The 27440-nt window shown below is 48.7% G+C and overlaps 1 protein-coding gene across 6 annotated transcripts; it reads left to right on the top strand.

The window, feature by feature from the left end:
• The first annotated feature begins 158 nt into the window (after nucleotides 1-158).
• On the top strand, nucleotides 159-27428 carry ago4 (argonaute RISC component 4). Of its 6 annotated transcripts, none has more exons than XM_030346972.1 (19): nucleotides 159-349; nucleotides 8296-8470; nucleotides 8898-9018; nucleotides 10346-10527; nucleotides 10907-11043; nucleotides 12831-12965; nucleotides 13730-13817; nucleotides 13956-14103; nucleotides 14452-14601; nucleotides 15241-15402; nucleotides 15912-16060; nucleotides 16620-16804; nucleotides 17596-17755; nucleotides 18366-18537; nucleotides 20271-20414; nucleotides 20863-20997; nucleotides 21454-21555; nucleotides 22045-22244; nucleotides 22753-27428. In XM_030346972.1, the coding sequence occupies exons 1-19, from the start codon at nucleotides 331-333 to the stop codon at nucleotides 22859-22861; spliced, it is 2673 nt and encodes an 890-aa protein (XP_030202832.1). In that variant the 5' UTR covers nucleotides 159-330; the 3' UTR covers nucleotides 22862-27428. The 6 variants fall into 6 exon arrangements, with proteins under 6 accessions (XP_030202832.1, XP_030202834.1, XP_030202833.1 ...); XM_030346974.1 differs by having other exon boundaries at nucleotides 8272-8470; nucleotides 14452-14571; nucleotides 15927-16060; XM_030346973.1 differs by having other exon boundaries at nucleotides 8272-8470; nucleotides 14452-14571.
• The last annotated feature ends 12 nt before the right edge of the window (nucleotides 27429-27440 follow it).

Here is a 27440-nt window from a genome sequence, read left to right as displayed (position 1 = left end):
GATAAAGACGTTATTACCATCCAGCATTTGCAGATAAATACAACTGTTGGACCCATCTCCCCCAATTTAAAACGCCAGCGAATTGCGCAGGCGCACCGACGACTCCCAAGCTTTCTCGCCTGGCGCATGCTCACATTAGAAATCCCCCCCGCCCCCCCCCTGACAAACTCAGTCAGTAGACAACACATCCGAGAGAGCTCGCTGGTCAACTACGCATCAATATTCCTCTTTCTTAAATTAGCCACGTTAAGCTTCGCGATACCGCCCCCAATTTCAGTGTCGGTACGGAGCCGCCAGGCCGGGACAGAGACGGAGAGAGAGCCCTCGGCCATGGAAGCGCTCGGACCCGGTAAGAGAGGACACCTCAGACCGCAGGCGCCCCGTGTTTAGAGCGTGTGCGCACACACATCGCTTCACTGGGGGCCGTGGCTGCAGCGAGGCCTTGAACGACAAGACAAGCAACCTAGAAGGGGGAGGTGGTGGGGAGGTGGAGGGGAAAGACAAACGAAAGCTTTAGATTAGGCCCTAGCCCCATGTGTGACACATTATTTACATCGAGCACAAGCTTAGTGTTCGTCTTGAATAGCACATTGTACAGCAAGCGGTGTAGATAATTGATTTCGTGTGGCGGATATAGCTGCCCACTCGGCTGTTGATGGTTCTGAAGCACGTAGCGCTGGGGCTGGCATTGTGTGTGTGTGTGGGGGGGATTTAACTAGGACCTTCCTTCCTTCCGCGTCGTACGACGTGTTTACAATCATATATGTGAACGCCGTTCGCACCTGAAACCAACGACGTGTGACAGTGAAACACACCGATCTTGATAAGGGAATTTCCGTGGATAAATCAGCGCCCGGGTGTGTGACTAGTGTGTGCTACAGCGCATTTCAACGTTCGTCATCGGGAGCGGTGTCTCGGTCGTGTTGTGCTGCTCCTGGAGGGATGGTGGTGGGCGACCCAACACGGGTTTCCTGCACGGCACAACCCCCCCCACTTATCACGGAACACGCGAAGGCGACACATTTTTTTGCAATCTACTCATCGCGTGTGCTTGCATAATTCATGTTTCTGTCATCGTTTTACGCGCAATCCTCGCTTCTCCCCGGGAAGCCATCCCGAGCCTCTCTTCTCTCCCCCCGCCCGGTGAACACGGGACTGAGGGCTCCGGTAGGGATGGCGCTCTCATCGATCGGAATCGTGGTGGGGGGATTCTGATCTGTGCTCCGTTAATGTAACAAAGGCACCTATGCAGCTAAGCGGTAGTAGCCCCCTTAGGTATGTCTTATAAGGATGTCCAAGGAATAGCGCATGCACAACAAATACACGTTGCATGCATTGTTCACAACGACTTAACCGTTTATTTTTATTTAACGACTTTTATTAGATGTAAGCTTCGTTTGGTATGGCCTTATGCATGCAATAGCATGCTGGCACAGATATATATAGAGGTTAGGGCTTTATTACAGTAATTTCGCATGTCAATCTGAAGGACACACAAATAAAAACGGTCAATTGTACCTACGCCAACAGAAATGTGTCATGTAGACCTAAACTTAAATATTTTTCACAAAATATTGCATTGTTCTCCGTGTGTGTGTGTGTGTGTGTGTGTGAGATGTTGTCTGTGTGATATTGCTGTGTCGGCCTATATGTGGTGGTTATACTAATTGGGTCTCTTTCGTTATTGGTTGACATACATCTACTCCAGTTGTATTCACTGCTTAATTTCATTCTCAGTTGTGGTTGGGTCTAAGTACACCACCCTATAGTTCCTAAACTGCTGAATGCTTTAAACTGTGGTTGACCCCGTCCTCTCCCAGTGGTTGGCTTACGCTCAGCGTCTCTCAATAAGGTATGGCACCCAGTTTTTAAGCTGAGTATTCAAGTTTTTGATTTGGACATTTATGTTTCATAGCTGCCGAAATCGTTTTGCTGGTTCTGAACAGGCGGCTGTTCTGTCATGTCGTGAAGATATGATGTAATGCCACAGTACTGAGGAATCCTGCTAGTTTCGTCTGGCAGCTCTGTGTCTGTGTGTGTGTGCCTGGCATGGCTTGGGCTTGGGCCATGAGAGTTCTGCATGTGTGAACCGTAACGTAAACACACTGAGGTTCGCTGAATCTCAATCTGCTTGTTGTTGAGCTGCATTGTGTATTGGTGTACTATGAGAAAGAAGTGGTTTGGCTGAACACCTTTTTATTATACCATTTTAATTTCTTAAGGCAGGTCATTCAACATTACCCCTTATTACCTGTATGTGTTAACAATGGGATACGTCAAGATGTGTACTAATGACCTGTGTGTGTGTGTGTGTTTGTATTGGAATAGGCTCTCACCCACTGTTCCTCCTCAGTACTCTGGTCATTCAAAGGAGAAGGTTGCGGTGTATCCACACTCAGTCTTTTTTGTTATGGCCGACCCCCCCCCCCCCCCCCCCCCCCCCCCCCCCCCCCAATGAAATGATAAATTCTTCCCCCCTGCTGTATTGTCCGTCTGGCAATTGGCATTTATACGTTAACCTTCTGTGACGAGCACTTCCTTTGTTGTTAAAGTCACAGACCAGCGCGACTCGCACCATGCAGGTTCTCCTGAACCCAGGAAAGCTGTGGTCTCCCCTTTTTGATCTTTTTGCCATTGGGGATTTCTGATTGTTGTTGTTGTTGGGCGCTTTGCTGTTGTGCTATTAATACAGCCACCTAGCACCTTTTGCTGTAATGATAACCACAGACCCAGACCCCTTGAGTCAGTAGCTGTCGGTGCTGCTGTGAAAAAGACCAGCCACAAACCGGAGGCTGGACAGGAACCAGGAGATGGTTTACAGGAACTGTCCGGACTGCTCCACCACGGTGGTGACGGGAGGTGCTCTGGGAGGAGGCTACTGAGGTGTTGATGTGGGCTGGTTCTACACCCAATCCTCCACCGGCAAGAGTGAACCTACCATGACAGAAGTGTGTTTATCTAGAAGGATGATGTAAAGGATTTGATTAGGGTTGATCACTTTATTGATGATGAGGCACAACGAAGTTGGAGTTTTCTTGGATCGGTAATGGATTACTTTGCATGTGTTGTGTATTTCTTTGAAAGTCAAAGTAAATGTGGTTTGTTTATTATTGTCCACCTGCTGGCTGCATCATGTGCAGAGCCTTCAATACAGTGTTGACATCACATCATCTCCAGGGCCCTGAGGAATGAGACGCATGTTCAAGATGCCTACTATGATGGAAATCTAGGTCTCTGCCAGCAACACTTTTCCCTCACAGATGGGCCTGTCCTTGCATTCGTCCTTGTCCTTACCCCAAACCTCTGCATCATGAAGGGGCCCTCTTAAGTCCTGGGGCCCCTGGGCAAGAAAATACCAAAGCCATTCCCTGTGTAGCAGTATTGCATGCTCCCCCTTATTTGCATTATATGTATGCGCGTATAGGCTGCCGTTTCCATTCCACCTTAAAGCTTATATGAGTTGGGGGAACCAGCTTTGAGGATTTCGTCATGAGGGCCCCCCCCCTGATGTTTGGGCCCCGGGGTCTGAGTGACGGAGCCTTTCATGGCTCCTCGCTGCTTTCCATGTGACCTGCAGCCTATTTTGTAGCGTGGGGTGACTGACGATGTTTATGTTGCTGTGGGGCTTTGTTCTTCTGTGTCTTGTTGTCAAAATGGATTCTATAAAACTAACGATTTAAGGCAAGCCGAGTGTTTGTTGTTTGTTTTTGGTTGTACAGTTTGGCTACCATGTTGTTGTTTACCTTCCGATCGTGCACTGCAAACATGGGAGTTCTGTCTGTGTCGCAATTGGTAGAACGTGCAAGGATAACACAGCACTTTATTAATAACAAAAATTATGACCATTAATTTGTTAATCTCCCGTCTGGGCCCAAATTTCTTTGGCATCGGTCCATTTGTTTAATGTCTATACTTAATGCTTTGTCTTCTGGTGAGTTTTGTATTCGTCCCAATTCATATTTTAGAACGATTTGGCAAAGTAAATCTCTGTGGGTAAAGGCAGAGAGCCAGCACCAAGAAGCATGCACCGAATGCTTCGGGATATCTGGTTGCGCTGAAAGGTGCAGGTAGTCCAAGGCAAGCCCTGGTTTGTGTCAAGACATGTGGGGCGATAGTGGGTAGGAGACACGCACACGGACACACAGACACACGCACTTACACACACACACACACACACACGGGGAGATCTGGTGATGGTGCTGTGGCAGCTGTAGAGGATATATTTAGGCAGCGTTCTGTTTTTGGTGAAAGTGGAGAACGGGACGATAGGAATCTCTGCGCTGTACGTTTGCATGCACAACTTCCTGAACGCCAGGAAGTTGTGCATGCACTAAGACCAAAAAATCGCTGCTTTCATGCGAGAGGAGGACTAGTGGCGCTGTATATCGGTGTTTGTCGTCAAAGGGCCAGTCTAATGGTTTTGTCTGAACTAGAGGTTGATTCTTTTGAATCGTGATATGCATGTTTTGTTGTGACGGGTAAACCTTGTGTGTGTGTGTGTGAAATAGATTATGCAACCCATGGAGATGGTACGGACCCATGAATGAAATAGTGCGGCGTACAGAACGTGTGTGCTTGCGACATGTGTAAACCACGAGAGCGGTCCCTTAAATTGTGACGTCTCATTGTACTCCCCCTCGCAACCGGTTGCACAAACTCGACGACTGCAAACGCAGAGGGCGACTTGTGACTGAAGCACTCAGAGGAGGTGGCCTTCACCACGCATCCACGGCGCTCACTTCGTCATCATCTGCAAACGGTAGCAAAAGTTGCTTGCACTACAATACGTGTGTGTGTGTGTGTGTGTGTGTGTGTGTGTGTGTGTGTGTGTGTGTGTGTGTGTGTGTGTGTGTGTGTGTGTGTGTGTGTGTGTGTGTGTGTGTGTGTGTGTGTGTCTGTGTGTCCAAGGAACAGCAGTGTTTTCCTTTGGGTGGGTGGCGGGGGGGGGTCGTGATTGTCTGTGGTTCATGCGCTTCACTTGATAACTGGAGCGTGCTCATGCACCATGGCCCCTCTAGCTGTCTGTTGACAATGGCATTAAACGGCTTGACCCCGCCCGGACCCCCCCCCCTCGCTCTCCAGACCCTTGAAGACGAAGCCAGCGTATGGATGTGCCAGAATCCTGTATGATCAATTCGGTTCTTACTTACTTCGACCCGCCTCAGGAACATCATGCATATTCATAGCGCGACTACTGCGGTATGCAAATGTTGTTTTTATTGATTTTTTTTCTAATGGAACAAATCGTAGTGATCGTGAACGTGAATGGATATCTCTTTGTGTGAGTGAGTGTGTGTGTGTGTGTGTGTGTGTGCGCCGTTGCTCGCGGACCTACATGCTATGTTGCTTCATCATGACTAATGCATGCTGGTGCTCAGGTGTGCACGCACGAGGCTCCTTAGGTGGCTGGCTATGTAAATAACCGCGATTACGGCCCAGCCGTGCGTGCTGGCTGTTTGGGTTAAAGTGGGGACAGACGGGCATTGCTATTTTCTTGGCCGAAGTCGGGCCGATGAGGTCATCTGTCCGGGGTTCTTGTTCTGCATTGGTCAAAGGAAAATGTTAAATGGTCGTTGGTTGCACATGAAACCGTAAACAGAGTGGTCGTTGCAGAACGCTCGTATGAAGCTGTATACACCCACACACACAAAGTGTGTGTGGGTGTGTGTGTGTGTGTGTGTGTGTGTGTGTGTGTTTCCCCTTTTAACCGTCTGATCACACTCGTGTCGTTACACACTTTGATCCCCGAGGCGGACAATAAAGTTAATCTAATCTAATAACAACATGAGGGCTTTTTTTTTTTTTTTTTTTTTTTTCAAATCCAAAATAACACCAACCCCTTGGCCTGCAGGCTGTTGGCTCCACAACGCACGCACGGGCCCAACGCCACAGTGCATAGGTTGCCTCCGTGCGCGCGTGTGTGCGTGGGGGTGGGACGTTTATATTATGTACACTCGTAACGGAAATCCCAAGTTGTTTGCATTGTGTGTCCATCACCCCCCCCCCCCCACCCTCACCCCCACCCCCGTCTTTGGGAGCAGACCCCAGCCTTTGTCTGGGTGTGGTGGGCGGGTTGTCCCTGTATGTCTGGGTGGAGCTGGGGGGGCGGGCCCCTGGGTAATTGGGGGGGCCATTGTCTTGAGGGGCCCTTGTTGACCCGTCTAGGTCAGGGGCCAGGGCCCTGGATCAATCACGGTGCGCGGGGCGCGGGCAGGCTGAGGTTTGTGCTCGGCCGACGGGGTCTTGGACTGGGAGGGTGTGCGTGTGTTGATGTTGGGAGGAGGAGGGTGGAGGGATTGGGAGGAGGAAGACGAAATGACCGCGCTGGGAGGAGAGGGTGTTGGGCAACAAGTGGCGGGAATCCATGTTCTGCTTTTGACGAGGTTCGTCATTAAGCGGCCATCTGCTTGTTTACTTTGGACTCTTAAATGTACTTGATATTAGCCAGGTCTGTCTGTAGCCAAGTGAGTGGCCGTGCTGTATAAACACATTTTGAATGATATCGTGGAAGGCTTGAATTTAATTGGTGTACCAAGTGTACATAATGTTGAGTACAGAGTTAAATTATAGGAGAAGGGTTGGCCCTAGCATAACATGAATGTGTCAACATACAGTGTACATAACTTAACTTACACTTAATGTAAGCAATTATTGTATGTCGTACGTCCTGGCACTTAATGTACGCACTTATTGTATGTTGTACGTCCTGGTACTTTAAATAGTACTAAGCATTGTGCAGCATTACCCTAGATATCTTTGTTGTATACAGAATGGGTTAACCTAACAATTATTATTGCGTGGCACCTGTTTCTATGAATACCCTTACTGTACCGACAGCGATATATTGTTTCTCTTTCTTCTGATAAATGTACTTGAAGCTTTGGATAAAAGCATTCGCTAAACGCCCTAAATGATTATGCAAAGACACAACATTGTTGATGGTCTATACTATTATTAAAGGCGATTCATTTAATGAGTGCTAACACCCTGAACAAACCGTTCTCCACTAGCACTCTTCACGCGTTGGCGGGGGTTTGTCACACTATATATACTTCAGCGCAGGCGGCCGGGCTAACGAGCTAACCCTGCTACCAGTCATCAATTCTGCCCACCTGTTGTAGCGCTCCCTAATGTATTGCAGCGGCCTCTGCCAGAAGCATTAGCTAGGCGTGTGTGTGTGTGTGTGTGTGGATATTTTTTACGCTATCGTCGTCATCGATAGTTTAATTCGCGTTGAAAGTGCAGCATATTTGATCCAAATGACAGCAGTTTCGAACAGCGACTGCCGCCTGCTCGTAACTCTGCTTATCTCTCTCCGGCTCACACACACTCTGCCAGGCCCCCCTTCCACTCACGTCACTTTTTAAAATCTCCTACGGCGCGAAACACGGAGTCCGCTGGCTAACGCGGCGCAGAGGAGCTTCATTCAACCATCACACTGTATTAAATTTGGAACGGTAGGAATAGTAACGGTAAATCCAAACGGTAGGTAGGTAGGCTATAGTAATAACGGTAACTCCACGGTAACTCCCCCCTCTCCCCCCAATCAGCAAGGCGGGTTAACGAGCACAGCGACGCAGGCAGGCTGGAAACGAGAGCACAGCGACGCCACCGACGTAGAATGACGAGTTAGAGCGCAGCAACGGCAACTATGTTATTGCGTCAAATATCGATATTTATCTTATATCGATATTCTGCTTGAAGATATCGAGATATGACTTGGTCCGCCCAGCCCTAGTGTGTGTGTGTGTGTGTGCGTGTGTGTGTGTGTGTGTGTGTGTGTTTGTGAGCATATAGGGTCGTTCTCATTGATGGTTTGTTGGCCTTAAGTTTGTCCTGTACACTTCAATCCAACAAGTTGTTATTCCTGCTTATAGATCCTGTACCTGACAGCCTACGTGCATTAGTGAGCTGTCACCTAACTATTCCTGGTAGTTAGCCTTACCTGGAGCGGGGGGGGGGAAGAGCAGGTCAGGGTAGTGTAGTGGCAGGTGGGCCTGACTCCCAGCCGAGAGGTTCTGGGTTCGGGTCCCCGCGGAGGCTTGGGGCAGGTGGGGCAGGTCAGGTCAGGGTAGTGTAGTGGCAGGTGGGCCTGACTCCCAGCCGAGCGGTTCTGGGTTCGATCCCCACCGAGGCGGAGGCTAGGGGCAGGTGGGGCAGGTCAGGGTAGTGTAGTGGCAGGTGGGCCTGACTCCCAGCCGAGAGGTTCTGGGTTCGGGTCCCACCGCGGCGGCGGCTCGGCGCGCGGGCTTCTGCTAAATCACAGTGTAGTACCCTCTCCGCCCCCCCCTCCAGGCCCGCCGACCCCGGCTCCCTCTCCGTTCCAGCCCCCCCGGCGGCCCGGCCTGGGCACGGTGGGGAAGCCCATCCGCCTGCTGGCCAACCACTTCCAGGTGCAGATCCCCAAGATCGACGTGTACCACTATGACATCGACATCAAGCCCGAGAAGCGGCCGCGGAGGGTCAACAGGTAACGTGTGTGTGTGTGTGTGTGTGTGTGGGTCACTGTGTGTGTGTGTGGGGGTCACTGTGTGTGTGTGTGTGTGTCTGCGCGTGTGTCACTGTGTGTGCGCGTGTGTCACTGTGTGTGCGCGTGGGTCACTGTGTATGTGCGCGTGGGTCACTGTGTGTGTTTGTGTGCGTGTCTGTCTGTCTTACTTATCAGACCAACTTTGTCTGTGGTCTTTCAACCGTAAAGATGGACATGAGTTGTAACACCCATTTATCCTTTGATTTTTGATTTACACTTGTTCTAAAACCGGCCGTCTTCTAGTTGTTCTTCCAAAGACATTGCGGGGCGATATAATCAAAATCGATTGTCCTAGTTAAGATCGGTGGAACACCGCTATCGGCGCTCCCGTAGTCCCGTCTGATCGCTCCACTCTGTGATCCACCAGGGAGGTGGTGGACACCATGGTCCGCCACTTCAAGATGCAGATCTTCGGAGACCGGCAGCCGGGCTACGACGGGAAGAGGAACATGTACACGGCCCACCCGCTGCCCATCGGGAGAGACCGGGTCGGTACCCCCACACCGCCCACCGTTCACCAGCCAGTACTGTGTCTTAGCCCTGCGGTCCCCAAGTGGTGGTTCGAGAGACCACACAGGGCCACCTGATGATCAATGGCGGTCACCCAAGATTGGTGACCTTTTTAAGCTATAGATGTTTACCCTTGAATTTCCAATTGAAGTTAAAATTATTATTTTCAAGGGTGAAAGATTTGAAGTGTACACAAGCTATTTCTCCCATGACGGTGCCTGACATTCCCACAAAGAGCTGTGGCAATACTGGGTTGCTCCCAGTTAAATAAGTTTTAGATAGAACAGGTATATGGCCGTGCTCCCGTGGCTAGAAACTATACAAAAACGTTTTGTTTCTGCTGTGAAGGACCATAAACTTGACAAATATTAAATTTTAAATGCTAAATGACATTGTGAACCTTCAATCCAAATTGCTGAATGTTTAGCAGACGGTACATTATTAAAATGCTTGTCTGGGCCATGTCAAGGGTAGGACACATCAAAGTAGATGAGTGATGATTCTCTGTCTCCCTCACTCTCTCTTTCACTCTCTCCCTCTGCTATTTATTTCCCATCTCCCCTGTGCTCATCTATTATAAACACACACACACACCTTACTCTCTCCGTCCGTTTGACCTTTGCTTTCCTCTATCGCTCACTCCTACCCGTCTCTCTATTAATTATATAATATCATCTGGTTTCCCTGCCTCCATCACCTCCCCTCTCTCGTCCCGCTTTATTTCTCTTCTCTTTCCTCTCTCTCCCCCACTGTCTTTTCTTATGTCCTCTTGCCTCTCTCTCCCTTTGTCCTTACTCTCTCTTGTCTCATCCCACTCACGGTGCTATTTTCGTATTTTTCTTTATCTCCCTCACTGTTATCACTCTTTACTATCTCTCTCACCCTACATCCGTCTCTCTCTCACTACATCCGTCTCGCTCTACGTCCATCGTTCTCTCTCTACATCTGTCTCTTCCTCTAAATCTGTCTCTAACCGTTTCACCTCTGATCTTTCACCCTCTGTTATCCGCTTTCTCTCTCTCATCCTTCATCTCTCCTCCCTAATGTTTCCCTTTCCCTACTCAAACACTGGGTCTCTCATGGGCTCTCTCTCTCTCTCTCTCTCTCTCTCTCTCTCTCTCTCTCTCTCTCTCTCTCTCTCTCTCTCTCTCTCTCTCTCTCTCTCTCTCTCTCTCTCTCTCTCTCTCTCTCTCTGACTCCCTCTCACTCCTACCTTCCCTCTCTGTCTTTTTTTTTAATCTATTTCGGTCACTTGCCCACCCACTAACTTCCCCTCTCCCTCCCTCCCTCCCTCCCCCTCTGCAGGTGGACCTGGAGGTGACCCTGCCCGGCGAGGGGAAGGACCAGACCTTCAAGGTGTCCCTGCAGTGGGTGTGCGTGGTGAGTCTCCAGATGCTGCTGGAGGCCCTGTCGGGGCACCTCAACGAGGTCCCGGAGGACTCGGTGCAGGCCCTGGACGTCATCACGCGACACCTGCCCTCCATGAGGTCAGCGTCTCCCCCTTCCTCCCCCCTTCCTCCCGTCCCTCATGTGGGAGAGTCCCATTCAGCTTTCAGGATTTGAAATTATATTTTAATTCTATGTATCACACCACTTTTTGTTTAAGATTTGACGTCTTAATATCTAAAAACTTAAAATAAATGTTTTCAAAAACATTTTGTCTTTACCAATATGCAAAACGAAACACATATTCTTAAATATATCTTTATGCACAAGATATGCTTGGTAGGAATGTAAAGAAAGAATGTGAGGATGTGCCATATATATTTTGATGTGTCTTCGTTGGGTTTGGGGCACTGGGTTTGAACCTTGTGTTGAAGCTCATGGTCCGTTCTGTCTTCCTCTTACCCCCCCCCGGGACTCCAGGTACACTCCTGTGGGCCGCTCGTTTTTCTCCCCCCCAGAAGGCTACTACCACCCCCTGGGGGGGGGGAGGGAGGTGTGGTTCGGTTTCCATCAGTCTGTCCGTCCTGCCATGTGGAACATGATGCTCAACATCGACGGTGAGACGCGCAGGGAAAACTTTATTGACATGTTACATGACAGACAGTGTTGACGGATTGGGCCGGATTTCCCACCCAATCCGGCAGCCAGATTGGGCGGGAAATCTGGCCCAATCTGGCCGTACATAACAAGGCGGAGAAATAGTGATGTAAAAAAAACGATACAATTAAGGGAAGTAGAATAATGACTGCAATAACACTACAGAAAGTATTGAGCCAATGTTTACATGAAGCGGGAGGTGACGAATAGCTACTGGTTGTGTCCATTGATGGCTTGTCGTTTACATTTCAGGGCATTGAACTGATTTCACGGCGTGTGCCGCCAGCTCACTAATTCGACTTTGTGATGGTGCTGATGAGCTGTTGAGTAGATGTTAATTGGGTAGGGAGGTCGTTAGTGACTGGAGTGATTGATCTCTTGCTCCCCCTAATCTGTGCTGCCGGCCAAAGCCCTCTGGAAGGACAGTTTAATCACAGCCTCTTTCGTCAATACAATCAATATTAATTGGGAGATTGATTGCTGATCTCATTTAAGACCACCCACCAGTTTGGACCTTTTTTAAGCTAACTGCTATGGAGTTAGAATCATGCCAAAACCCCGCACACACGCAAAACGTGTTTTGCTCACGCATAACGATTCACACGCACACAAAACGTGTTTTACTCACGCACAATGATTCACACACACGCTCAGTGTGGTTTGCAAATACAAAACATCATTCACAAACTAATGCATTTTGCTTCAGAAACAAATACAGTATGTTTTACACAAAGAACAAAAATAAGTCCTTCAAGTACACAAAACAATTCTACAAGTACGGAACACGAAAGCTGCGCGTGGATCGGAATGCATTTGCGCACGGATCGGAATGCATTTGCGCACGGATCCGCAAGGCGGAAAATTAGTGCCAAAAGTCACGTGACCAATAAATGTCCTGTGATTCACACTACACAACAGCAGGTGGCGCTGTTGAGTCAGTTTAAGGCCGCCAGGACGATCTTTTTTTCTCCCCAAAATCTTAATTTGATGCCGGCCAACCGTGTGTGGATTCTATGGAAAGCCAAGAAGGCCACTAACTGGCCCTAGAAGGTAAAGTGCTAAACCGCACGGAATCCGTGCGGTTTGGCAGGAACAACGCCACCTGTTGTTTTGTAGTGTGAATCACAGGACATTTGTTTGTCACGTGACTTTTGGCACTAATTTTCCGCCTTGCTGATCCGTGCGCAAATGCATTCCGATCCGTGCGCAAATGCATTCCGATCCACGCGCAGCTTTCGTGTTCCGTACTTGTAGAATTGTTTTGTGTACTAAGCAAAATGCATTAGTTTGTGAATGATGTTTTGTATTTGCAAACCACACTGAGCGTGTGTGTGAATCATTGTGCGTGAGTAAAACACGTTTTGTGTGCGTGTGAATTGTTATGCGTGAGCAAAACACGTTTTGCGTGTGTGCGGGGTTTTGGCATGATTCTAACTCCATAAACTGCGACGATTGCCTTATACTGTGTCGCATGAATGGACCAACACCAGCACACACATTTTTGCCTTTTATTTAGTTGATAAAAAAACGATTTTCTTTGGGTGTTGTCGTGGGTAATCATCCAGGACATTGCAGCTATCCAATGTCAAGAGTGTCAATCTATTGATTGGTTAATGAGCCTAATTGTCTTTCATCTTCGATCAGTCTCATGCTAATCCCACCTCCCGACTGAGCACGCGTAAAGTGTTTCTAACCTCTCCTCTTGACCGATTGGTGCGTTGACGACGCCTCTCTCCTCTCTCCCCAGTGTCGGCCACGGCGTTCTACCGGGCCCAGCCGGTCATAGAATTCATGTGTGAGGTGCTGGACATCCAGAACATCAACGAGCAGACCAAGCCCCTCACGGACTCCCAGCGCGTCAAATTCACCAAGGAAATACGAGGTCGGCCTCACTCTCGCACACTCTCACACACACACTCGCTCTCACACACTCGCTCTCACACACTCTCTCTAATACACTCTCACATACAGACTCCCTCTCACACACTCGCTCTCACACACTCTCTAATACACCCTCACACGCACACACACACACACACTCACACACTCTCGCTGTCACACACTCTCTCTAATTCACTCGCGCACACACACTCTCACACACTCGCTCTCACACACTCTCTCTAATACACTCTCACACGCATACACTCTTTCTCACACTCTCTCTCATACACTCTCACACGCATATATTCTCTCACACACTCTCTCTCACACACACTCTTACTCTATCTCCCACACAGTCTCTCACAAAATCTCTCTCGCTCTCTCTCTCTTTCTCTCGCACACTCTCTCTCTCTCTCTCGCACACTTTCTCTCTCGCACACTCGCACACTCTCTCTCTCGCACACTCTCTCTCTCTCTCGCGCACACTCACACTCTGCTTGAAACATGATTGGTTGGGTTTCCTCATCACATGGGCACAAATGCGAGGAGATTGGCTATTTGGCCGCTGGGGTCGTATTTCTATTTGTAACGTTTGTAAAATGTCCCATTTTAAACCCGAAAGTGTTTTCTAACAGGTCCACACCCACTTGTTAGGAATGGATGACATTTGTAGAAGGCCCGCGCTCAAAGTGGAAAGTGGTAAACTGGCTGTGGCTTTGTCACAAGTGTGTGTGTGTGTGAACACGAACGTGTGTGTGTGTGCAGGTCTTAAAGTGGAGGTCACACACTGCGGTCAGATGAAGAGGAAGTACCGTGTGTGCAACGTTACCCGCCGTCCTGCCAGCCACCAGACGTAAGCCCCGCCCCCCCCCTCCTTAACCATACTTGCAACGAACACACCCCCACCCCCAACCTCCCCCACCCATCCTCCTCCCCCCCGTTTGGGAGCTTGACGTGCGTGTGAACCCCCCGGTGATGCCCCCCCCCCCAGGTTCCCCCTGCAGCTGGAGAACGGCCAAGCCATGGAGTGCACGGTGGCCCAGTACTTCAAGCAGAAGTACAGCCTGCAGCTCAAGTACCCCCACCTGCCCTGCCTGCAGGTGGGGCAGGAGCAGAAGCACACCTACCTGCCCCTCGAGGTGAGCACAGAGGCTTCCAGTGCCCGGGGCTTTTATTGTGGAGTTTTTTGTGATTCATGACGGGAAGTGTGTCTCGTTTTCTTTTTTTACTTAGTATAATTCCGTATTTTTTTCTCTTTTCTCCACTTATCACGCCGCAGCAAGAACAAAAAAATGATGATTTACTTAAAAAAATAAAAATAAAAACTTTAAAGAAGGAGTTCATTTGAAAAGATATTCTCCTGAATCACTTCCTCCCCGTTGCACCACAGATACAACCTGAACTCGACTCGTTCTCCACGAGCGTCCAGTTGGAGGTTCCAGTTATTGTAGCCTGATCCATTTGTCGTGCATTCGTGCGTGTGTTAGGTGTGTAACATTGTGGCCGGCCAGCGCTGCATCAAGAAGCTGACAGACAACCAGACGTCCACCATGATCAAAGCCACCGCCCGTTCTGCCCCAGACAGACAGGAGGAGATCAGCCGACTGGTGAGTGACGGCGCCCTCCTCTGGACAGGGGTGGGTACTGCAGTATATATTCCCATAAATAATAATAATTGTATTTACATGTCATGTATACATTTATATACTCGCCATTTTTTTTGCCAACTACCTATTTATTTGCTTAAGAAATGTATTTTTATTAGTTTAAATTCAATTTATTTAATCGGAATGTCGAATGTGGCTCAGGAGGTAGAGCGGGTTGGCTGGTAACCGGAAGGTTGCTAGTTCGATCCCCGGCTCCTCCTCTCTGAATGTCGAGGTGTCCCTGAGCAAGACACCTCACCCTAACTGATCCCGACGAGCTGGCTGTCGCCTTGCTTGGCTGACGCCGCCGTCGGTGTGTGAATGTGTGCACGAATGGGTGAATGTCAGGCAATATTTGTAAAGCGTTTTGAGTGGCCACTGGTTAAAACTGCACTGTATAAATGCGGTCCGTTTACCATTTAATCAAACGTAACAGGCTGTTTCTACAAGACTTGACCTTTTCCAACATGTACCATAACTTCCGTATGCTAACGACGTTCATGTGTAACTCCCTCGTTCAAGAGGGCAAGCCGCCACCTTTGTTCCACTGTCCCCACGGTAACGAGCTACATGTCGACGCTCACCGCGTGCTGGCTCTGACGCCGTCCTCTCTCTATCCCCGTTGTCCAGGTGAAGAGCAACAGCATGGTGGGCGGTCCCGACCCGTACCTGAAGGAGTTTGGCATCGTGGTGCACAACGACATGACGGAGGTGACGGGCCGGGTGCTGCCCGCGCCCATGCTGCAGTACGGGGGTCGCGTCGGCAGCGACTCGGGCCGGGACTGTGGCAGGGTGAGTACCGCGCGGGGCCGGGGGCCGGGGTCAGGGCGGCCGGCACGCACGACGGGCGCAGACGGGTCGATTTAGTGATGTCACTAATGGGGGTCTGGGTTTTGTGAGGTCGCTAACGGGTTGTTTTTATGAAGTCACGAATGGGGGATAGCTTTTGTGATGTCACCAATTGGGTAAAGCGTTTGTGATGTCACTAATCGGGGGGTCGGTTTTGTGATGTCATTAAGGGGCTGACTATGTGATGTCACTAATGGCTAGATTTTTGTGATGTCACTAATGGCTAGATTTTTGTGATGTCACTAATGGCTAGATTCTCTGATGTCACAAACAGGTGGTGTACGTGACGACTTTAATTACTATAATTTTTCACATCACTAATAGATAGGCCTTGGATTGGATAATGAACCTCACGCTTTATGGTCGGGGAACGGGGGGGGGGGCCTTTGGGGTTTCTGTGGTACCACCTGCTGTGTCGACTCGCCAAACCGGGGGGATAACTAAGGGGTTAGGGACTCTCTCCGCAGAATAAGACGGTGGCCACGCCCAACCAGGGCGTGTGGGACATGAGGGGGAAGCAGTTCTACGCCGGCATCGAGATCAAAGTGTGGGCGGTGGCCTGCTTCGCGCCGCAGAAACAGTGCCGGGAGGACCTGCTGAAGTGAGTCCTGGACCCCCCCCCCCCCCCCTGATGACCCTATGAACCTAGACCTCCTGTTGTCCTGATCCCCTTCTGACCCAATAAACCTAGACCTCCTTGTGTCCTGATCCCCTGTATCCCAAGGTCCTAGACCAGTGGTTCCCGTCCTCCTTTGCCACGTCAAACACATGTTTAGCTTTGAAACGCCCAACTTTAACTTTAGTGCATCTGGATCCATGCAAAATAAGTTCTTACCCGATCGACATCTGCCGGTGATATCAATGTTTCCAAACCATAATCAAATCGCTCTGCTAAACACCAGGCGGGCCCATTAGCACCCCCCTATAGTTCGACACTCTTGACCCGACGTGGCTGTGTAAATCTCTTAGGAAACTTTCTGATTGACTGAGTTAACACTCTCTGTACACCAGACATGCTGATTGGCTGAGTTAACACTCTCTGTACACCCGACATGCTGATTGGCTGAGTTAACACTCTCTGTACACCAGACATGCTGATTGGCTGAGTTAACACTCTCAGTACACCAAACATGCTGATTGGCCGTTCTACCCTCTGACAGGAGCTTCACGGACCAGCTGAGGAAGATCTCCAAGGACGCGGGGATGCCCATCCAGGGCCAGCCCTGCTTCTGTAAATACGCCCAGGGGGCGGACAGCGTGGAGCCCATGTTCAAACACCTCAAGATGTCCTACGTGGGCCTGCAGCTCATCGTGGTCATCCTGCCCGGCAAGACCCCCGTCTATGGTAGGGAAAGGTCGTTGTTTCTTTTTCCGTTGGGATTTGTAGTTTTCCGTTTTATTTACTAGAAGACCATGTGTGGGACTTGTAGTTCTTTATCTATTGACTAAAAGTCCATGTGTGGGATTTGTAGTTTTCTATTTTCTTGACTCAAAGTCATGTGTGGGACTTGTCGTTTTCTATCTATTGACTACTTGTAGTGGACTTGTAGTGGACTTGTAGTTTTCTGTGTTGGACTTGTAGTTTTCTATCTTTTGACTACAAGTCCATGTGTGTTGGACTTGTAGTTTTCTATCTATTGACTACAAGTCCATGTGTGTTGGACTTGTAGTTTTCTATCTATTGACTACAAGTCCATGTGTGTTGGACTTATAGTATTCTATCTATTGACTACAAGTCCATGTGTGTGGGACTTGTAGTTTTCTATCTATTGACTACAAGTCCATGTGTGTGAGACAGCGTTATGCGAGTACAAAGTTGCACAGCCCCATGAGTGGGGGTTTTAAACGTGTCCGGTACAAGCGGCGTTTGGGGAGTTTGGAATTGCCCACTTGGCATTGGATACCTCCACTAATGTGGAATAGATCGACCACAAGACTCATGCTCGGGTTACGAATGGATAGTGATGGCTCTGAGATATACTGTAAACTAAGAAGCTTCTTCCCCGTTCACATTATCGGCCCCTTTGGGAGTCACGGACGCTTCCAATCCATTTCCTATTTTCTGCACCAGTAAACCACAGAAAAGTCCTTTTCTGATCCTGGTTCACAAATGACGTGATGTTTCCCCCCCCCCAGCGGAGGTGAAGCGTGTGGGAGACACCCTGCTGGGAATGGCCACCCAGTGTGTCCAGGTGAAGAACGTGGTGAAGACCTCCCCCCAGACCCTGTCCAACCTCTGCCTGAAGATCAACGCCAAACTGGGGGGCATCAACAACGTCCTTGTGCCGCACCAGAGGTCAGCATCCTCACGCTGCGACCTTCAATGGCTCCCATGCTGTGCTAGTCGATAAACTATGTTCCTATAGCCATTCTGAAAGGGGTATCCTTATGGACTTACATTAGAAGTAAATTTCGTTTTTTTACCCTTTTAGCAACCTCTAGTAGCTTGACTTGTAGCCCAACTTATAGTTATACAATTCCCGTGGATTGGTATGTTTAATTCTTGAGAAACAGTCTAGTTTGGATATTATTGTCGTGGAATACACAGCTGCAGTAGAAAAGCTACGGCTTATAATGGCACTAATCTGTGTTCCTATGGCTACTCTGAAAGCCTCTCTTGAAGGACTTGACTCATAAGATTAGACTAGTAAAAATATTAAACCTGCGTGCTTCAGCAAACTCGAGTAGCTTGACTGTAGTTTCATTTGTAGTAAGAGAATTATAGTAATTCTCAGGTATGGTTGTGGTTTATTCTTGAGAAACAGTCTAGTTCGGATATATTTTGTCCTGGAATAAATAGCCGCAATTAAAAAAGTTACATAGTGCAGCTTTAACTCAATAAAAACAAGCTACATAAATAAAACCATCTCATTGGCTCCCCCCTCTCTCTCCCCGCCCCCCCTCAGGCCCTCTGTGTTCCAGCAGCCAGTCATCTTCCTGGGGGCGGACGTCACGCACCCGCCGGCGGGCGACGGGAAGAAGCCGTCCATCGCGGCGGTGGTGGGCAGCATGGACGGACACCCCAGCCGCTACTGCGCCACTGTCCGCGTCCAGACGTCCCGGCAGGACCTGTCCCAAGTAAGGACCGTGCCCCCCCCCCCCCCTCCCCCCCACCCCCCAGTGTTGAGCCGGGGCCACGGGTGCTATGAACGCATGATTATTTTTTTCCAATTTATTCTTTCAGGTCTGACTTTGAAAACGTTCCCTTTCAAAAAATGAGGCCCTGACTAATTTTCTTTTTTCAACATGCAAGCGTGTTGCTTTCAAACTTTCCGCAGCGAACAATGTAAACAAACTCTTAGAGTGCCCTCTATGTTGCCACCAGGTGTGGTGTTGAAAAGGCTTATCTGTCTATCATACATCTGGGTGGCTTCTCATGATATCAATAGAGGAGGGATTTCGAATTGGCAATAAACACATTCCCACCTGGTGGCAAAATGGCGCCCCTTTAACAGACATGTGTGTGTGTGTCTTGTAATAATAATATAATAATACATTTAATTTAGAGGCGCCTTTCAAGACACCCAAGGTCACCTTACAGAGCATATAGTCATCATACATTTTTTAAAAAGCAAGACATTGTGGAAAAAATAAATAAATAAATAAATAAATAAATAAACATAAGCAATAAGAAATAAATAAATAAAATAAAAAAAATGACTTGTGATTCATACTAGGGCTTTGACCTTTGCCCAAAAATCATATTCGAAGTTTGTTTGTTAGTTTGTTATTAATATTAATATTCGAATATATCCGAATATTTATTATTAATATTTTGACCATTAAATTCCTTCAGTAAGACATGGATTGGGCTTCTTGCGGTTTGTTTACCGCGTTGCTATGGTTACCGGTCTTAACGGTTTATTAGGTTTCTAATAAATCGCTGTCTAATCAATGCTTCATTCACTGCCTCTTCCGTGGTCATTACAATATTATGAATAGACTGCGTCGGGTTCTCCGACGTCTCTCCCTCTTGACCTGCCCATAACAGGTTCAGATATTAAGGGCTGCCTAATATTAATTCGAATTTTGATTTATTTTTTGATATTCGAATTATATTCGAATGACGAAGTTCGGAGTCAAAGCCCTAATTCATACCGATCCGACAATTTATTGCGATCATTACCAGATGTATTCCCCAGCTGAAGATTGCGGATGGTATTCATATCCACTGTGACCCTACGTTTTTTTTTTACAGTAGCTGTCGTTGCCGTTCACAACTGAACTGACGACCGGCGCTGTTAGCATACATTCTGGGAATAACGTCCATTTGTGTGGCACGACACAAACCAAGAGTGTCATATCGGTTTTACTCAACAAACACACACAGACCTCCAGTACTTTGGTCCGGTACTAATAATAATAATACTTATTTTTTTTTTAAGCGCCTTACAAGGTACCCAAGGGCACTGTACAAATAAGATACATAAAGTCAATACAAAGTACATAGAGTCAATCAGACACTGACACTATATGCATTATACACTCAGACAGGGACAGTCAGAGAGCAAGCGTACAGGACGGAGATTGACACAGGATGAACGGATGCAAGGTACAAAGGGAAAAACACCCATAGAGACACTCAGAGGGGAAAACAAACAATGCATAGGGCGTAAAGTGCTCACCAGATGTAGGGATGAGAACAAGTAAAAACAGGGCAAATAAACGGGTAGAAATCAGAAGGCGGAAAGGAAAGCTGAACTAAAAATATGTGTTTTTAACGTTTTAAAAAGTAGATAAGGTTGTGCTTGTACTATGTCCCTCCTCCTAACCCCCTCTGCTCCCCTCCCCTTCCCCTTCTCCTCCCCCAGGAGCAGCTGTTCAGCCAGGAGGTGATCCAGGACCTGACCAACATGGTTCGGGAGCTCCTCATCCAGTTCTACAAGTCCACACGCTTCAAGCCCACCCGCATCATCTACTACCGGGGGGGCGTGTCCGAGGGCCAGATGAAGCAGGTGAGCCCCCCCCCCCCCGGCGACCCCATGACCCCTTGACCTTTTGTACCTTGACCCTTTTGAACCTTGGCCTGACGATGGGAGGGGCGTGCACACAGACAGCCCGGGCGAATGAGTTATGCCGGTCCTTTAACCGCAGGTCCCTTCTCAACGGGGGATGTGCCAGACTGTACCGACAGCGACATATTGTTGTTTCTCCTACTTCTTGAAAAATGTACTTATTGTAAGTCGCTTTGGATAAAAGCGTCTGCTAAATGTATACGTGTTGTGCCCACGTTGTACCACGTCACCGTTGGCCGTAAGCCTGGACAGGGTGTGTTTTAACCCGAGTTTGGTCGGGTCTTTCCATCATGTTATGTCTGGTCTGCTGTTCACGGGTCTTTAGGTGAGCACTTCTAACTGTGTGTGTGTGTGTGTGTGTGTGTGTGTGTGTGTGTGTGTCTCCCAGGTGGCGTGGCCGGAGCTGATCGCCATCAGGAAGGCCTGCATCAGCCTAGAGGAGGACTACCGGCCGGGCATCACCTACATCGTGGTCCAGAAGCGCCATCACACCCGCCTCTTCTGCTCCGACAAGTCCGAGAGGGTGCGGGTCCTACATCTGCATTCCTATGCATTTTACATTCATTATTCATGGCCTTGAGTCCTGGTGCCTCTTTACCCGTTCAGTTACACAGGGCCTTACATGTATAATTAACTTGAGCGTGACGTTAAAGACCGCCAGGGTCACGGGTTTGATTCCCACTCGGGCAACCTGTAGTAAAATATGTAATGACTACAATCATGTACTTTAACGTACCTAGTGTGAGTGTTTCTATTATCAATAATTAAGCTATTTAAACCTAAGATCAAGTTAATCTTGCTTTTTCTTGGCCTGGATCGGGGTTGTGCAAATTCACGTCGAAAAATAACCAGGTTGATGTCACCACTTGATGTTGTTTTACGATTCACTGCTTATTTAAACTCAAACTCCCATAATGCCCTCTGGGCCCGTTTTTTCGGTGGTGTGATCCATGTTCCTTTTTTTGGCTTGTGGCCACAGGTTGGGAAGAGCGGGAACGTCCCGGCAGGAACCACGGTGGACAGCACCATCACACACCCGTCCGAGTTTGACTTCTACCTGTGCAGCCATGCAGGCATCCAGGTGAGGACTGGCCCTCGCTCTGAACCTCCTCTTGGTATCACCGTCTCCCTTTTTCTCTGGGGGGAGAGTGTGCTGTTGATGGCTGCCTAAAGTTTCCAACCAACAATCAATCTCACACACCTCAAAATCTCTCTCTCCAGCTCTACTTCTGACTCTCTCTCTATGTACCTTGCAGTTCACCGGTTTAGCATCTCTGTTCCTCTCCCTCTGTCCCTGGGTCTCCGCCTCTCTTTCTGTATCCCTCAAGCGGTATATCGGTCTTAAAACCAGACCTTGGATTTTAAATGTACACCAAACAAATTTATCCAAAGAAATTACTTTTTGTGACTTTTCAATCTGTTTCACTGTATTTAAATTCAGGTCAAACGTCCGGGCCATTTGCCCAGAATAGAACAGTAAAACCACAACACCGTAGTAAACCGTTGACGGGCTTTGTCTCAGCGTCTTGGGTGACGTTTAAAGTCCTGAGCTTCCCCTCTCTCCCCTCAGGGCACGAGCCGGCCCTCCCACTACCACGTCCTGTGGGACGACAACTGCTTCACGGCGGACGAGTTGCAGCTGCTCACCTACCAGCTGTGCCACACCTACGTGCGCTGCACCCGCTCCGTGTCCATCCCCGCGCCCGCCTACTACGCCCGGCTGGTGGCCTTCCGCGCACGCTACCACCTGGTGGACAAAGACCACGACAGGTAGGACCGCGTGATGGGTCTTTAATAGGCATGGGGCTCCGGAAGTGTGTTTGAAATGTATAGAGAGAGGGTCTGTGTGAGAGTGTTATGTGTGTGTGTCAGGTCCCCCGTAGGTGTGTGTGTCAGGTCTCCCGTAGGTGTGTGTCCGGTCCCCGTAAGTGTGCGTCCGGTCCCCCTAAATGTGTGTGTGTCCGATCCCCCTAAGTGTGTGTGTGTGGGGTCCCCGTAAGTGTGTGTGTGTGGGTCCCCATAAGTGTGTGTGTGTGTGTGTGGGGTCCCCATAAGTGTGTGTGTGGGGGGTTCCCAAAAGTGTGTCAGGTCCCCGTAAGTGTGTGTGTGTGTGTGTGTGTGTGTGTGTGTGTGTGTGTGCGGTCCCCCATAATTGCGTTTGGTCCCTGTAAGCGGGTCTGGTCCCCCGTAAGTGGCGACGCCATGTCAATTGCTCCCGTCTCATGACCGCAACCCCCCTTGCTCTCTCTCTCCCCCTCTCTCCCTCCCTCCCCCACAGTGCGGAGGGCAGCCACGTGTCGGGCCAGAGCAACGGCCGGGACCCCCAGGCGCTGGCCAAGGCGGTGCAGATCCACTACGACACCCAGCACACCATGTACTTCGCCTGAACACCACCAGACGCCAGCTCCCTTTTCCGCACTTCCCCGCCCCCTTTCTCTCCTCTCTTCCGTGTCTGTCCCCCCCCCACTACCTTAAACCTCCCTTTTTTTTTTTTTCTCTATCACTGTGTCTCTCTCCCTCCCCGCCGTCGGTTATCTATGTCTCTCTCCCTTCTTTTTGTTGAGGATCCTCCCTGACGAGGCCTCAACTCTGCCATCTTTCTTCGCCCTCCTGGCACCTTTCTGTTCGAACTGGGGGTGGGTGGGGGAGGGGGGAGGGAGGGAGGGAGAGAGGGAGGGGACGGGGACGCGAACACCAACACCAACAAGAGTTCTGTACGGAGCCGCCTCTACAACCAGCAAATCGTGGCAACCGTGGAACCCGATGCACAATCGATTTTTAAAAAGACGACACACACACACACAGACCCCATTACGAGCCATTACTGGGACGGTTCCATTGTTTGTTTTTTTAACCCAAACCGAGTGATCGTTCCTCAAACCTTGATTTGTTTTTAAACCGGGCGGCGGGGGGGGGGGGGGGGGGTTAAAAAAAAAAATAAAGAAAAAGAAAAAAAACACGAAACAACAACATGGCCGTTATGTGCTGGGTGAACTCGCTGGTGGGCGGCGCCGCGTTGCCATGGCAGCTCCCATCAGCCGACAGGACTCTGACTCTACCTTTACCTCAAAGCCCCACACGGGCACAACTCTGTCACAAGGTCTCGGGTTGAGTTTTCCTTTAAGGGGAGGGGGGGGGGGGGGGGGGGGGGGGCTACAGGGGGGGAAAGGGGAGTTGAGTTTTTTTTTTTCAGAATATGTCTATATATAAATATCTAAATATATGATGCATATATTTTTTGTTCCTTTTTATGAGCGTGCGCGTTCGGTTCGTTTCTTTACAGTCTTCTACAAAAGCGAGGTGACCTTGGTCAAATCCACTGCTCCCCCCCCCCACCCCCCCCCCCCCTTCATTTAGCAACAAATAAGTGTGTGTGTTTGCTTTTGTGTATGGCAGTGCCTGTGTGTATACAAGGGGTCGGTAAAGTGTGTGTGTGTGTGTGTGTGTGTGTGTGTGTGTGCGCGTTTCATTGCAAGCCACTGCATTGTAAAGGGAAAACTGCTGTAAAAGCCTCAGATGTTGATGTTTTTATATTCACACATACAGGACATATATAACTTATATTTAAATCTATAAGAGCAACTTTTAAGCAGATTACGTATCTTTTCCCCCCTCCAGGGGGAGGTATTGGCAGTAGTCCCAGGTCTGTTATTCAGCGGAACCTCTTTGGTCACTCTGCGCGTTTTCGGTCCTAACAAATACTACTTCACTGGGTTTTTGCGAACTCTGTATCCTACTAACGTTGGCTGTGTGGCTGGTGAAATCAAACGTGACTTTTAATGTCACTTGCGACACCAACGGTTTTCTGTGTACAGTTGAAACTGTCCCAGAGTGGTAACCATAGCAGCAGCAGCAGTGTGGAGTGACCCGATTGGTTTCCAGGGGAAACAGGCTTGGGCCTTTTCATGTAGCAGCGGTTTAGTGTGCGTTTAGATTCATTCACCTGTGGCTCCAGATTTGGCCACCAGATGGCGCTGTCTGAGTGCGGTAGGGCTTCAAGCCACAGAGCCCTGATAATCACCCGATTGAGGCGATGTTGATACACTGTCAAAAGAGGATTGGTTGTTTTATTTTAATCTCTTCCCCCACAATAGAGGTGCTAGCCATCCTGTATTGTGTGTGTGTGTGCGTGTGTGTGTGTGTGTGCGTGTGTGTGTGTGTGTGTGTGTCCGGCCATCGCTGATACTGACCCAGGCGAGAGGGGGACAGAAATGGAGCGCACTCAAACAACTCACCTGACCTTTTATGCATTTATACATAAGAATCGACACAAAAACAGATTTGTAAAAGTTTAATATAAGACGTTTTGGTGGACATTCTCTTGAAGAAAATATTGTCGTTTAGAAATCGGTAGATGACCGTCGGTGTTGTTATTGTTCTGTGTTGTTGTTCTTGTTGTTACTATGGTGATGACATTTTAAGGTTTGGTAGCAAAGCCACTTGTGTAGTTTTTATATAGTGACTTTTAGAGTGAGCCTGTGGGTCAGTGGAGCTTTGTGTTGGAAAACTTAATGGTAGCATTCTGGCCATGAGAAGGAGAGTGACGACAAGGAGGAGAGGGAGGGCGAGGCTGCAGGATGGCTGATTTTATACTCCTTTTTTGTAGCTACCGTTGTGTGTAAAGATTGGAGTCAGCCTCTGCTTATTAGGGATAGGGTGTGGATGAGCAGGCAGCTGATTGGTCGGTGCCCCCGCTCGTCAGTGAGGGTGTGGATGAGCAGGACGCTGATTGGTCGAGGCTCAACGAGGCGGTGGTGGTGTTGTGGAGACGACGAACGTCTGAGTGGTAAAGCGCAGGGGATTGGACTTTTAAAAAAGAATAACCGTGGGGCAGCGACGAATTGGATTTATTTTTTAACTTCAAACCTACTAAGAAAAACCAACGGTTCTTTTCTATTGTCGTTCGTCCTCTTCGAGCGACAACGCGGATATCTAGAAGGCTCTTAAAACGTGTTTTTTTTTTGTTCCGTTTCTTTTGTACATTTATGCATTTTTACCCTTGTATTTAATGAATTGACGATAAGCATTAGCACTGACTCACCCATCTCCCCCCCCCCTTCAACACAAACACTTAACCAACTAATTCTGGGAACACCAGTGGTAGCCATAGCGACAGCCACACTACGGTGGCCGGGGTTGCCAGATTGGGCGGGAAAAAAAATTGCCCAATCTGGCAACCCTGACGGTGGCCAACCCCTCCACGGCGTGCGACGGGAGGGCGGGAGAGAGTTCAGGGGCGCCCAGGGGGAGTCGTCGACGCACACGCCTCGCCAGGAGGGCAGCTCGGCGGGAAACCATTTTGTAATAAACCACCCGTAAAGCAGCAGGTTTACTATGGATGAGTTTGAGCACCCGCCTGCCGGGCGCGTGCGCGTTCGGCCTCGGCCAATGGGAGGGCAGGAGTGGAATGTGGGAGGGGCCGGTGAGCCGTTTCTTCGCTGGGTTCTGGAAGAAGAGGTGTGTTGTCCAGGCATTGCATGCAATAAATTAATCCAGACAGGGGTGGTTACATTTTTTATTTTTTTGTTTTTAATTTTTTTTAAACGTGCACTAGTTTTCTCAGCCGAGTGGGCTGACATGAAATGTTGTTCGAAAGGCTTCAGGATTCGTCCGTCGGCACAAGTCTTTTTTTTTTTTTTCGAGCTCCCACAACGTTCTTATGATATAGGATCAGCAATCACTCCCCGTGTTTCAACTCGACATTGCAAAGCAATATTATTCCAATATGTAGTTTTTCAGACGCGAAGAAATCAAGCTATAATTATTCTCTCTTTGTGGCTCTCTCGGTCAGTTATTGTCGTTTGTTTGTGTGTACTTTTTATTTGTATCTTTTCTCTTGCTTGTATCAATCAGTGGGGACGTGCATTTCGTGAAATGGCTCTGTTGACTCCGTTTTATTTTATCACCCCGCCTGCATGCCATGAATTTTGTCCTTTTTAAAAAAATAAATATAAAAACAAGAAAAAAAATTAGCATTATGACGACAAGGAGGAAATACATCGACAGTTTTTCTAAGGTAAAGCGTTGATTTTAAAAGTGAGGCTGTTTTAAGGCTAGCGAAATTTGTCCAGTCTCAAACCGACCCGACGTATTTTAAAGATTCCTACAAACACACCTGCCGTCGGTTCTTCGGCCGGCGTCGCCCGGTTCTCCCCGGGGGGTGAGGGGCGGGCGGGGGTCGATCTCTGCCCGGCGTCCACATTCAAACGAGGTACCCCTTTCTTAAAAATAAAAAAAAAAACACGGACCTGGTCGAGATCTGCCCCTGCTCCTCACCCCCCCCCCCCCCCCCCGAGGAAGGGGTCTCCTCTCCCTTCCTGGTTTTTGTGCCCCCCACCCCCCCATCCTGTGTCCTTGGCACCTATGTACCATCTTCACACAAATGCACTTACTCTTTGTGTGGCGGCGGTGAGTTTTAGCAAAACCTAACGGCACCTACGGAACAGGATTACCTCTTTATAACCTTTTTAAAAAGAACACGAAATGGATCCATACATTCTTTCGGGCCCTTATTGAAAGAGAGCATGGTTTATTTTGTAATTCCTATGACTTTGATATATATGATTATATCTTAATGGATTTGTAAGTTGACATTGTGTATTGTGTAATTTAATTTTGTTTTTTTGTTTCCTTATTTTTGGTTCCTTATTCGGGGTGTGTTGTAGCTTACCGTTTTTTTTTTTCTAGCTAGTGGTCTCTTCGCAGTGTGATTGTCCAATAGCAATAGAACAATAGAATCAGAACTGTTCGGTCTGATTCTATATGAATGGAACCCTTTTTAAAAAGTTTGAAGGGGCGGGACTTCCTCTGGCCCCTGAACAAGGGTGCCTAATCATTTGCTGTTATTGCTATTATGTGATGTTATATACTTTTTTCCTTTTTTTAGCCTGCAGGGAATACTTGTGTTAATGTGCAAAGTAATAAATTGATATTTTATGCCCATATCAAAACCGACTTGATGACGTT

Source organism: Gadus morhua, chromosome 22 (assembly GCF_902167405.1).
Source record: "Gadus morhua chromosome 22, gadMor3.0, whole genome shotgun sequence".
NCBI lineage: Eukaryota > Metazoa > Chordata > Actinopteri > Gadiformes > Gadidae > Gadus > Gadus morhua.
The sequence above is the reverse complement of the archived record's forward strand: the minus strand, read 5'-3'. Positions and strand labels throughout refer to the sequence as shown.